The sequence below is a fragment of the Channa argus genome, chromosome 15, assembly GCF_033026475.1.
Source record: "Channa argus isolate prfri chromosome 15, Channa argus male v1.0, whole genome shotgun sequence".
NCBI classification, from domain to species: Eukaryota; Metazoa; Chordata; class Actinopteri; order Anabantiformes; family Channidae; genus Channa; species Channa argus.
In genome coordinates this window covers 21523220-21537180 of record NC_090211.1, presented here as the reverse complement: position 1 = coordinate 21537180, position 13961 = coordinate 21523220, and the positions used below count along the sequence as shown (strand labels likewise).

At 41.0% G+C, this 13961-nt stretch overlaps 1 protein-coding gene across 1 annotated transcript; it reads right to left on the bottom strand.

The window, feature by feature from the left end:
* Positions 1-13369, bottom strand: LOC137099245 (cell surface glycoprotein MUC18-like). Its single transcript, XM_067475849.1, has 15 exons — positions 13306-13369; positions 10894-11027; positions 5593-5821; positions 5422-5492; positions 5241-5328; positions 4770-4937; positions 4539-4666; positions 4071-4215; positions 3828-3943; positions 3543-3684; positions 3116-3246; positions 2489-2630; positions 1894-1929; positions 978-1104; positions 1-791 (listed from the first exon to the last, which is right to left on the bottom strand). Exons 1-15 carry the CDS (start codon positions 13367-13369, stop codon positions 650-652), a joined length of 1863 nt encoding a protein of 620 aa, XP_067331950.1. The 3' UTR covers positions 1-649.
* Positions 13370-13961: the final 592 nt, after the last annotated feature.

Sequence of the window (13961 nt, the reverse complement as noted above, 5' to 3'; positions counted from 1 at the left end):
TTCTTGCAAAGCAGAAACACACAAGCATCAATAAATCACATGTACTCTACTGAATTTACACACATTTTGGAAAAAGAACAATTTCAACATTAAGTTTTAAACTAAAGCAAATAATGTATTATTTACCAACTTAAAACAAAGAGAAAACATGTGATTAGTGTTAATGCTGCAAATGTGAGCATTGTTAAAATCAGACTGACACCACATTACTTACAAGCTCTGTTATGTGAAATAACTCCTGCTCCTATGGATCAAAACAATAAACAATAATAATAACAAACAATAATAACAAACCAATAGTTGGCCAAACTTATCTGAAAGAGAAAATGAGGAAACTTTGACCCCTGAATCATTTTGCTAGTGCATTAAAGACGTATTTATCTCTAAATTTCAGCCCCAGAACATTGCATTATTTCTACAAAGAGCAAATATTAGTTTTCTGCATGTTGGCAGCTGGTGCACATTTATGAGACAAATCACAAAACTACACATCCCCATTAATTTAGATTTCTCTTGTGCCTTCTTCAGGTCTGACCTCACAACGTAGCCCCACGACTGGTGTAACACAAGAAAAGTAAACATGTCTGTTGGGGAATAATGAACATTGCAGCCTCATTTTTGTGGTTTGTGGTTCCTGTTTTATCCTGAACTATTCATCCACTACAATAGCTAACTGGTCATCAGGGCCATTTCTGTCTCTGTTGATGAGCATTAGGTCGACAGATTCCTCATTATCTTCAATGTTCTTCATCTCTATCACAATGTCATTTATGGCGGTCTCCTCTGAGATGCTGTTGACAGAAAGAAGGATTGGCACAATAAGTCTTCCCAGGTCCACTTGACTCATAATTTGAACATTTTGGATACAGTCCCAGGATTTAACAGTGCATTTGTTGAAGACTACATGACGACATTTTCTTTTTCTTTCTGAGGATTAATACATATTTACTGTACTGAGTAGCAGAGACAATACTCACATGTCCAGATTCCCTGAGCGTCCAGGTGGGATAATTCCCTTCCTATACAGGAAGTAGAGGACACTGCTGATGGCCAGCAGCAGCAGACACAGTATGATGACTACTATGATCACCCCACTGCCCTTAGCTGCATGAACACACAAACACAGAGAGCAAGAAAATCCTGTTAGTTCACTTCATCTAACAATTGTTCTCATCTCTGAGCTGCTACTTTGACAGCTGCGGTGTTTAAGAGGATTTGACCTTTGCTTCACTGTGTACCAACCACATAAAATAGTTTGGTTTCTTTATTTGTAGAGCACTTTTTGGCTTATCTTTGAATACATCCATACATACATACATTCCTCCAGCTACTCCAGTTTTCTCCCACAGTCCAAAGACATGATGTTAGGTTAATTGGTGACTAAATGACCTGTAGCAGTGAATGTGATTGTGATGATGGTCTTTCTCTGTATGTCTCTCTGTGATGGCCCTGAGACAGACTGGAGACCTGTCCGGGCTGTACCCTGCCTCTCACCCAATGACTTCAGCCCCCTTTTCCTGAATTCTATTGTTCAGATCAGATGTTTGAATTTGTTAAAAACTAAGATTGTGGTATTTATTCTATCACGCATACATATTTTATTATACATGATTGATTATTAGATTTTCCACTAGTAAACACTAGTTTCCTCTGATTGTACAAGTATTTTTAGTTAAGTCAAACTGATCATGTAACACCTGGAAGAGGTTCAGCCCCTCAGGACATCAGTGGATATTTAGACAAGCAAACAAACATTTATTTTATTAATATTTCTCAAGAGAGAATCAACACTACATGTATTCAGCTTATTTTTGTTTTTTCAAAATTCCGGGACATAAAAGGGGAAAGGGGAAAAGGCATCTGACAAAAGAGCTGTCAGGGCAAAACTCTTACCAGGAGTGAAGGGAGCTGGTGTGGTGACACTGGGAACTGTGAGGAAGAAAAACAACACTTAGAGAGTGAGAGTTTGTCCAAGTAAAGGATTAACAAAATTGGTTTTCAGAGCCTTTAAACTTGATTTAGCAGTTTAAACCTTAATGAGCATTGAGGTCACCCTACGTCTCCTAGTTCATCCCCTAATGTACAATCGCTAGTTTGGTCCCTAGTTAGAAGCCACATTCTACTGCCTGTACCATTAAAGCCCGACAGTGACCAAAACTTTTCAAACAGGCTTTGAAACTTTCAATCCAAAATAACTCAAATGCTGTATGAAAAACCTTTTGCTGGTTATTCCAGATTTCATACACTTAGAATTGGTGAAACACATACAGAAGCACAATGTTCTGACTTTACTGTGGTTGTGCTATTTTGTTTGTTTTTTTCCAATATGATGGAAAAATGAATAACATGAAATCAATTCAACAATTCAAAACCTGGTTGTTCCCTGCACTAGAGAACTGAGAATAAAGATTAATGGTTCACTCGCTAAATGGCCCCTTTTTTAATAATCCATCCACTCATACATGGAAAGTGAGAGAGAAGCTCTTACTGGCTTTAATGTTGAAAGCTTTGACTTCAGTGCCCACGTCATTGGAAACGTTGCAAAGAGCTCTGATGTCCGAGGTGACATTTACTGACACCACACTCTGAGCCACGTACTCGTTCGACTTTCTTACCACCTCCTTCCAGTTCTGTGGAGACACAAACACACCTTGTTGATGAAGAAACCATGTGTTTTATATTGGCACAATAGAAATGCTCTTCACAGCTGGTATAACTACAGTTGGGTGCAAAGCTTTGCATCTGTACCAGAACAAACGTTTCTTCATGAGAAGTGAAAGTGAGTGGAATTTTCATCCCATCAGGCTGCGTATCTCATTTGAATTTAAAGCAAACATCATCTTAAATAATGACACTCTTTGTATTCTCTTTGTATTCATTCAGAAATAATGGCTCCTGCACCTACAGAGAAACGATCTATGTACAAGAAGAAAGCAGGAAACTCTACAATGACTAGAATCAGCCCCCAAATCTGGGTAAGTTGGAAGTCGGACTCTACCATGAGAGAAATTTGAGGGCTTCAATGAAAAACACTGCTCCCACCATTGACATGACTACAAACAAAGCTCCTCTAACAGAAGCAGGTTAGTGCTGTGTCGTGAGCCTTCTTGGTGACCTGGGTGCCGATGATGTTCCAGGAGATGCTGGGCAGTGGAGAGCCTTCAGCCTCACAACTCAGGTTCACCATCCTGCCTATTGCCTCCTCCAGCTGCACTTCCTGATCCTCTCCAACCAGCTGGGGACCACCTAGACACACCCACACACACATATATTTGCTGAGTGACATAAAGCATTTCCTCAGCCCTTTGCCCTCACCTCACCTTAGAATTGAAATTCTTAACCCTCAAACATCCCAGTTCATATCTACTCTCCTTTAATGCTGAGCTAGTGTCAGTGGAAGTCAACGCTTCCTGCACAGATGTTTCACATGAAAAGCCCTCCAGTGACCTGAAAGGGTCCAGTTCACCTTTTTATGGTAGGTTTGGAATGTGAGAAAAAGAGGAGGAGGTGGCTGAGCTAGGGAGCCGTGTGGGGCCACTGACCTCGTACAATGATGTGAACAGAGCCGCTGCTGTGCAAGGCCGGGAAGGAGGGAGCAGAGACCTCACAATGGTACTGTCCTCTTGTTCCATAGGTGGCGTCCTGCAGGTGCAGTGTGTTTCCCGTGCCTACCTGCTTCCCATCCTACACACATGTAAACCATAAACACACACACTAATGCAGCTATTTATTAGCTTTCACATCATCTAAACATATTCATTATCCTTTTCTTTTCTACTGTTTTCAGTAAGATTTTCAATCCAGTCTCTGGTCTACTGTGTACATACCTTGTACCAGACAGTGTGTGTTTTCAGAGAGGACAGGGCATTGCAGGTTGCAGTCAGATCTTCCCCTTTGAGCATCACCTCTGAGTCTTTTGGCACCACAACAGCTGGGTCCAAATCTGAACACAACAAACAGCAAAGAAAAGGAAATCAAATGCTGTAGGAATGGATTTATCGCTTTCTTTCACATGAGACAATCAGTATGGAGGTGGAGTCTTTGTGTGTGTGTGTGAGGCCACTTCTCACAGTGCACAGGGAGCTGAATTTCTCCTTTGACGTCTGCGTATTCGTCAGAGTCCAGAGGGCGACACTGATAGATTCCGCTGTGGTTTCGTGACACCGGTGACAGGATCAACACGTGGCCACTGCTCTCCAAGTCCACATCCTGGTCCTGCTCAAAAATGAATGAAAGTTGTCATCTCTGTCCATGTTGTGGAATGTTACTAGCTAACGCCAACAATCTCAAGGGGACAGGGAGTGTAAAAAGAATAGTTTCCCTAACCTTACTGGATTTCAAGTTTTAATGTTGCACACTGCATGTGATACTCATCATGTGGTGAAACAATGCAGCTGCAATTCCCAACAGACTCCATTAGGGGGATTCAGTGGGCCGACAATATATTTAGGCCCAATATCTAAACCCACGGTATTTGAAAGTAGAGATGGAGGCAGACAAGGCCGAACCGATATTACACCACGTACTGTGAAACTTACTTGTTTTCTGTGGAAAATGAAGGATGGAGGGGGGTTGCCGTCACCATGGCAACGCAGCTCCACTGTATCCCCCTCTTTGACCAAGCCCTGGGGCGACTCCCTCCACATCTCCACCTTGGTGCTAGGGTCTAAACACACACACACACACACTCAAATTAAGAAGGCTTATTCAGCGAGCTGCTAAAGTCATTTTACAAGGTCATTTCCAAGAAAGGCTCAACGTTAACTCACAGTAAACAGTGATGTTGACGCTGTTGGACTCCAACGTTCTGACGCCTCCTGGGACAAAGAAGCTGACCTCACAGGAGAAATAGGCATCTTCATCCTCCCTCACCGCTTTATACTCCAATGTGCTCTGGACGGAGAAAAAGCCTCTGGGATCTCTGCTCACATTTGCATCTGTCAAACACAATACAGATGTTTAGTGTAACAATGGACAGAAGTTCTATGAAACTGACACCTATTGCTGTAGAGGTCACAAAGTGCATATTCCAACTGTTTCTCTGTCGCTGTCAGCTGGTAATTAGGTGATCTAGACATCTGGTCCTCATGATTACAACCCTGGCAAGACTACAGCTGCTATCAGGCTTTAATAGAAACACACTGATGCTTCACATTAACAGCTTCGATTGCTAACAGAAAATTCAAAGTGTGATACAGGTGAGACCCAGACACAGTGTCTCATCTACACTTTGCACTTACGTCCTGCTGAGGACATCAGTGGCATGCTGTTCTTGTACCAGGTGATGTTGGGCTCAGGGAAGCTGTTACGAACCTCACATGATGCAACCTGGATGGAAAGTCACATTGGCCAATCTTTAGCAGCACTGTACAGGAAACTTGATTTCAGGGACTAACAGTGTCTAAGATTAAGTAGGCCCACCTTAGATGGCATCTCATTGGTCACAGATATTCCTGTCATAACACCCTTGATCACTGGGGCGTCTGGAGGAGCTGAGTTAGAAAAAGAATAATTACAAATCTCACAGATTGGAATGTTCCTTTAAACAACAGCTAATCTGAAATCCATTTAATGTTTGGTGGGTTTCCTTACCAAACACTCTGAGATCGGTCGTGACCACAGCAAACCCAAAGACCTTCTCCTGCACGTGGCAGATAAACTGCCTGTTGTCAGAGAGCTGGACATTCTGGATGGTGAGTTGAGTTTCCTGATAGTCCAAAGTCACATTGATCCGATCACTGTAGTCAGTGTTGTCGAGTACTTCCTGTTCTTTGTCATCACCGTAGAAGATCGGTTCCAATGAGCCCGTGATGTCAGGTCTCTGGAGAAAAGAGGACATGTAGTCAGGCTGACACATCACCTTTAACTGTGTATCATGGAGTAAAATGCTGAGTAAAATGTGTGTCCAGCTGACTGCTGCTGTGAAACAAACATACAATGTGAGCCATCGCTCAGCTGAGTCAGTCTGATTCAGACACATTTCGTCTTGTTAAAAATCTCAAATTCTCAAATAATTTTGGTTTTTGCATATATTTATTTTTTTGCACTTGTCCTTAATGTCTGTCCCATGTTTCACTGGGACCCATATGTCCCTCAAACTGAATATTAAATCAAAAGTTGTATAATTTCTTCTAACATCACCAGAATAGGTCTTTGTTTTAGGTATTATGGAATGTGGAACAAGTTTTGAAGGTGCTGAAAGCAATAAAGGCATCAATTAGTTATTATTAATACATTTAATTCAACTTCAATTCAACTTTATTTATATAGCGCCAATTCACAACAAAGTCATCTCAGGGCACTTTACAGAATAAAGTCAAGATTATAAAGATATATAAAGAGAACCCAACAATTCCCCCTGGAGCAAGCCATAGGCAACAGTGGAGAGGGAAAACTCCCTTTAACGTAAGAAACCTCCGGCAGAATCATGCTCAGGGTGGACGGCCGTCTGCCTCGACCGGTTGGGGTGAGTGGAAAGGAGAGAGAGAAAAGAACAGAGCAACAAAAGCAACAACAAAACATCGGGCAGATTGGTAGGATCAGTAGCTTCACGCTGGAAGACACACAGCTTCAAAGCCGGGGGACACCTGCAGAAAGGGACAGAGAGAGGGGGACAGAGGAGGACAAAGACAACTACGGGAGAGAACACACAGAGTTAATGACATACAGTGGTGACAATTGCTGGATGAGAGGAGAGGAGAGATGGTCAAGAGGAGGAAAGGAGCTCAGTGCATTGGGGGGTGGGTCCCCCAGCAGTCTAAGCCTATAGCAGCATAACTATAACTAACTATATGCTTTATTAAAAAGGAAGGTTTTAAGCCTAGACTTAAAAGTAGAGAGTGTGTCTGCTTCCCGAATCTGAACTGGGAGCTGGTTCCACAAGAGAGGAGCTTGATAGCTAAAGGCTCTACCTCCCATTCTACTTTTGGAAATTCTGGGAACTACAAGTAGGCCTGCATTCTGAGAGCGAAGTGGTCTACTGGGATGATATGGTGCTATGAGGTCTTCTATATATGATGGAGCCTGACCATTCAGAGCTTTATATGTAAGAAGCAGGGTTTTAAATTCTATTCTAGATTTAATGGGAAGCCAATGGAGAGAAGCTAGTGAAGGTGAAATATGATCTCTCTTGCTAGTTCCAGTCAGCACTCTTGCTGCAGCATTTTGGATTAATTGCAGGCTCTTTAGGGAGTTACTGGGGCATCCTGAAAGTAGGGAATTACAGTAGTCCAACCTAGAGGTAACAAATGCATGGACCAGTTTTTCGGCATCACTTTGAGACAGGATGCTCCTAATTTTGGCAATGTTCCGTAGGTGGAAGAAGGCTGTTCTAGAGATTTGTTATATATGTGAGTTAAAGGACAGATCCTGATCAAAAATAACTCCAAGGTTCCTTGTAGTAGTACTGGAGGCCAGACTTATGCCATCTAGTGTAACAATATGGTTGGACATCATATCTCTGAGATTTTTGGGCCCAAATACTATGACTTCAGTTTTGTCTGAGTTTAAAAGTAAAAAATTGTGGGACATCCAGGCCTTTATGTCTTGTAGGCATGAAGCTTTATTAACAGTGGAAATTTATGGAGTGTTTTCTAATAACGTTGCCTGAAGGAGACATATATAAAGTAAAAAGTATTGGTCCTAACACAGAGCCTTGTGGAACTCCATAGCTAACCTTTGTGTGCATGGAGGATTCATCATTAACATGAACAAATTGAAATCTATCAGACAGATAGGATTTAAACCAACCTAGTGCAGTTCCTTTAATCCCAATTTCATGTTCCAGTCTCTGTAATAAAATGTTATGATCAATGGTATCAAACGCAGCACTAAGATCTAACAGAACAAGTATAGAGATGAGTCCAGTATCTGAGGCCATGAGAAGATCGTTGGTGACTTTTACCAGTGCTGTTTCTGTACTATGATGAACTGTAAATCCTGACTGAAAGTCTTCATACAAATTATTCCTATGAAGGTGATCACATAATTGTTTTGCGACTACTTTTTTAATTATTTTAGAAATAAAGGGGAGATTAGATATTGGTCTGTAATTGGCTAACACACCTGGGTCAAGACAGGGTTTTTTAAGTAGTGGTTTAATTTCAGCTACCTTATAAGCCTGTGGTACATAGCCTGTTTCGAAAGATAGATTGATGATATCTAATATGAACGTAAGGGTAAAGCTTCCTTGAGCAGCTTAGTTGGAATAGGGTCTAGCAGACAGGTTGTTGGTTTAGATGAGGTAATAATAGAAGTTAGCTCAGAGAGATCTATGGGTAAAAAGCAGTCTAACAGGGATTGGGGCCTTATCGATGACTCTAGCACTGCTGTACATGAAGATCTATCTGTAATTTTTGGGGGGAGGATCTGGTGAATTCTTTCTCTAATAGCTACAATTTTATTCATAAAGAAGGTCATGAAGTCATTGCTGCTCAAAGTTAAGGGAATAGTAGGCTGAACAGAACTATGGCTCTTAGTCAGCCTGGCTACAGTGCTGAACAGAAACCGGGGGTTGTTCTTGTTTTCTTCTATTAATGATGAATAATATGCTGTTCTGGCATCACGGAGAGCTTTTTTGTACATTTTTAAACTATTTTTCCCGGCTAAATGAGATTCTTCTAAATTTCTGGAACGCCACTTCCTTTCCAACTTTCGTGTTGCCTGTTTTAAGTTGCGTGTTTCTGAACTATACCATGCAGATCACCTCTGCTGGTTTACTGCCTTCTTTTTCAGAGGGGAAACACTATCGAGTAATGTATGTAGTGATGCTGCAGAATTGTCAGCAAGATAATCTACTTGTGCAGGAGAAACATTAAGGAAACTACTTTCCATTGTATTAACATATGGTGAAGCAAATGATGAAGAAATAATTTCTTTAAATTTGTTGACAGCTTTTTCACTTAAGCATCTGCTATAGTTGAATTTTCCCCTAACTGCTATATAGTCTGTTATTGTAAATTCAAATGTTATTAAAAAATGGTCAGACAGAAGAGAGTTGTGAGGAAATATGGTTAAATTATCCGCTTCAATTCCATACGTAAGGACAAGGTCTAACGTGTGACTAAAACAGTGAGTGGGTTTATTTACATTTTGGGAAAAACAATTGAATCTAATAATGAATTAAACGCAGTGCTCAGGCAGTTACTGTCAGCATCTACATGAATGTTAAAGTCACCCACTATAATGACTTTATCTGTACTAAGCACTAAATCAGATAGAAAATCAGAAAATTCAATCAAAAACTCTGAATAAGGGACTGGAGGACGGTACACGATAACAAATAATAGTGGTTTTTGAGTTTTCCAGTTTGGGTGTGAAAGGCTAAGAGTAAGGCTTTCAAATGAGTTATAACTATGTTTAGGTGTAGGGTTAATTTATAAGCTACAATGGAAGATTGCTGCAACTCCTCCACCTCGACCTGTGCTTCTAGGAACATGATAATTAATATGACTTGGGGGGGTTGACTCATTTAAACTGACATATTCTTCCTGCTGCAACCAAGTTTCAGTGAGACAAAATAAATCGAATTGATGATCACTTATTAAGTCATTTACTAAGAGATTTAGAAGAGAGAGATCTGATATTTAATAATCCACATTTAATAGTTTTGGGGTTTTGTTCTGTAAGAGGAGTAGTCTTAACTTTTATTAGGTTATTATGATTAACTCCTCTTGTTGTCATATTTACTTTATGTAATTTAGGTCGGGGAACAGACACAGTCTCTATAGGTATGTGGGAGTTGTGGGGGGGTGACGGTTGTAAGGACACTGCAGAGAGGCGTGTAGGACTGGATCTCTGCATCCTAGGCCAGCCAGTGGTTGAATGACGACATGCGGGTGTACATGTCGTCACTGGTCAGATTTGGCAGGGGGCCAGAGAGGGAACTGCCGGGGGACAGCTAGCAGGGGCTACGCTATGTCGGCCCGCACCAGCTACCGGGGCCTGACTAGCTGAGTTGTTTTCCATGGTGCGGAGCCGTGCTTCCAATTCCGTGAGCCTCGACTCCAAAGCTGCAAAAACCTTACACTTGTTACATAAACCATTATCACTAAAGGAGGCAGAGGAAAAACTGAACATGAGACACACCGAGCAAGTGAGAGAAGGAGAAACAGAGGGAGACAGAGAAGCCATTGCTAATTGATAACTGCTAAGCTAACGAAGCTAATATAAGTGAAATGTGGAATTTGTAAACTTTAGCTGGTTATGTTTTGCAAAAGCAGGTGCTTGTGTAATACAAGCGTATGTTATGACTAAGTATTAATTCTTGTGTGAAGGAATCACTTATTTAAGTAAAAATAACAGCTACAATTAATCAGTAAACAGTCTGGTAGAAACCCAAGAGCGTGCAGAAACAGGAAGTGACACGATACGCATTTCTTTTGTTTATAAATATACTATAATTATATATAGTTATTACTCTGTGATTACACTTTTAGGATAACATATGATATTGATTGATAGATTCTATGAGCTCAGCCCTGAATGACACATTCTTCAACACTACACTGATAGAAAAGTTATTCACTCACACAGCCTGTGTGTCTCCTTTGTCCTGACAATATGATTAAAGTGAACACAATCAAAAGCTGCCTGCAGGACAAACATTGATGTTGATGTAAAATTTCCATTGGAAATAAATTCTCTCTGATAAAAAAATGGTTTTATTGTTATGCTGCATTATAGCTTAGATTTGTCTGTGGTTTATTTTATGTTTTCAACATTTTTTATCGTTTTTTACTGTTGAGTCGACAATGAGGGAGGCAATTAAATAGCCTGATGATTCACTTACAGTTGTGGGTCACTGGCCATGATTCAAATTACTGACTTTTAAGCAGCAGACCTACACAAGAAGTGAGCAGTTGAATTGTGTCAGAGAGTTTCAGTTATACTCACCACAAACCACTGGACAAATAAATCACTGGGCTGATTGTTCCCATCAGTGACGTTATACTGGCAGAGGATTTGAGCAGAGTCACCCAGGTAAACCTCAACAGTCTCCTGTGTTGTCAGCTCCCCCTTTGTCCAGGCTGAAAAACACATAGACATGCACATAAATCCATTTCACAGTTTGTGTAGGTGCTGAACCATGGTCCCATATTATTTATGAGCCACAAACCTTGTAAACCACAGTATTAACGTCAAAACAATAGAAACATTTCAGTGTAACTTGAACTCAGCATTGGTTCCTGACCTACATCTAATTCTGATTATGACCCTCAATCCTAATTGTGCTCACATCTGGCTTTAGATTTCCTGCATTCATTAACAGGAAAGGTCAGTACAGTCCCTGATTCCTCTCCTTCACTGTCCCTTCTCACAGTTTGATGCTGAATATTATTTGTAACAAACTCATTGTGAAAAAGCTCAGGGTCATTTGTTTAAGCACCAACTGAGTTGGCTGATTACAGAGTCGGTCTTTCTGATGTTTTACATGCTACTGTACATGTACAAATGCTGGTGTTAGTCACTTAACCAGTTATATTTTTTCCTCAAAAGGTGATGTCTAATGCTTTGATAACTACAGCACAGACTAGTCAGATGCTGTAAAGGCGACTTGCTTTGCCTTTGTGTCAGTTATATGATGTTCATGATCTTGTCTTGACATCCAGTTTCCCTAATGATGATTAGGAACTGTGCCCTAAATCAAGATCACAAACACACCCACTGCTCTGAATGTGTCATTGTGAGCATTCACTCTTTGATTGTTTGTCCTGTGTCTGTATCAGGGTTTATTAGCATTCATGTAATGCTCATTCTACAACAAGGCCTGTTTGTGCATCTCTTTCCTTTCATACCATCTGTGAGACATGAGGTGAGCTGTCGAGCGAGTGTGCCATCTCCAATTCACTGGGATCAAACAGCGAACCCCAGCACCCCCCTCACAGCCCCCGCTGAGATGCTCTGAAAGAGACTATCAGAGTGATCACAGTCGTCCACAGACCATAGGGTCAGTGGTTCGATCCCCATTCTCAGCTATGTGTCATAGTGTCCTTGGGCAAGACATTGAACCTCAAGTTGCTCCCAGTGGTCGGTGAGCACCTTGCATGGCAGCCACTGCCATCGCTGTGTGAGTGTGAATGGGAATCAACATTGTAAAGTGCTTTGGATAAAAGTGTTATGTAAGTGGCCATTTACACTGAAAATATGCCCAGTTTATTCTTTACTTGACATATGGCTGGCTGATATTTACAAAAAATATAATCTTGATTTTGTTCATTTTGATGTTGAATGTTTGATCTTGTTAATCAGTAAATGATTTATTTGTTGAGTTAACATTCAACAAACACAAATCAGACAACATGGCGTACTTTTTGTGTTATCAATGACAAACACTTATGAACTGTGTCTGCTTTCATACGTATAGTGCAGCATAATAGGAATGTTGTCTGATTTCTCCCAGTAACATAACTTGTTGTGTGCATGTAGACACAATGAGATTCAAAGGGTCACAACATGTTCACCTTCACTGCAGCATATGACACATTTCACAGATCTACAACTTTTCACAACAAACATGTATTTCAGGTCCAAATAAAGCTTTTGTCCTGAGGAAGTAACACTTTGGCCTATTTCTTTGCAGATGCCTGCCGTTGGTCAGACATAATGTCAAACACAATTATACATGTGTTCAAAACTAATAACCAGCAGCATTGTGTGATACGGGAGGAGGGAGCCGCTCTACACCTACTTCATCTTAAGCTCCAGACTCCAGTTCTCAGGGCTCAGCAGACAATATCCATCACTGTGTGTGTGTGTGTGTGTGTGTGTGTGTGTGTGTGTGTGTGTGTATGTATGTGTGTGTCCACTGTGTCTCATGTGGGAGAAAATCTGTCAGGTAAAGTGTTTGGACACAGCTCTGAAGCTGATCACATGACCTGATTCAGCTGTGTCTGTTACCATGGCAACGACAGCTTTGAACCTGCTGAGTCACTCACTTATGCTCAAGACAGGTTCTAAACTGCTCAGACTTTGCCTCACAAAATGTGCAAAATCCTATTAACAAAATTCAAAAAACTGTGGCAGAAGGCTTCACCAAACACAGTGATATACTTTACTCAAAGATATTTAATAAAATGAAGACAGGCGGTGATTTTAAAACAACCCCCGTTTGTGATTTGAGGAGAATTTCTGGATCTCCGTTATATTGGCTCCAATGAGAGATTCAGACAGCAAAACTTTAAGGGAGGTTGGCTTGAGCGTGTCCCAACAAACAGCAGCTCACTTTACCGCAGTTTATTCCTTCAAATTCTCCGTCACTGACCTTGGAAGAAATTTCTAGAGAGACTTCGGCTTAGTTTAACTTACCGCTGCAGTTAAAGAGGCAGAAATGAAGGAAGAGAGGTAGAAATGTCCTGTGTAGAAAAGCCATGTCTGCACTGCTCGTCGTATCCAGTCCAAAATAAACCCAAGTGGAGCATCAACGAGAAGTTACCATTAGGAGACTGAGAAGGAGCAAGGAGCTCAATTAAAGTCTCAGTCTAACGGGGTCCTTTAATTGTGTGTAGCAGCAGCTTAGCAGTTTTTTCTTCTGCTACAAACTCCCTCTTCCATTTCTGCCTTGGTGGAAAGTCCTCAAGGTCGCGACTAAATAAGCCCCTTGTAGAGCTACGTTTACCTGTGTCCGGTGGTCCAACTATCAACTCCACAGGTCGTTCTATGATAAAACACTGAACATTTATTACCTTGTTGCTCTCGCATCCAATTGCATTAAACTGCCAAGAAAACAGTTTCCCTGACAACTGGTTAGGGAAACTTCAAAGGCAGGTACAATATGTGATGTCTTTGATGATGTCATTGATACGCTGTTTAAAAAAAGTAAAAATATGGTCAAAACTCTGGCAGCACGGGTTGTCATGCAAGGTGCCGGTGATTACAGTCAAAAGGAAATAGGCCTGTAGATAAGCTTACAATAAAGAAAAGACTGGACCTTTATTTCCACCATTCATTGTGGCATTTTGTGC

What these genes read in the sequence shown, in the direction of transcription:
- LOC137099245 (XM_067475849.1), bottom strand. Translation starts at nt 13,369, where the DNA reads ATGGCTTTTCTACACAGGACATTTCTACCTCTCTTCCTTCATTTCTGC. An exon ending in GACCGATCTCAGAGTGTTTG is followed by an intron (nt 5,493 to 5,592) that starts GTAAGGAAACCC and finishes TTTCTAACTCAG; the next exon opens with CTCCTCCAGACGCCCCAGTG. An exon ending in CCAATGAGATGCCATCTAAG is followed by an intron (nt 5,329 to 5,421) that starts GTGGGCCTACTT and finishes CTTTCCATCCAG; the next exon opens with GTTGCATCATGTGAGGTTCG.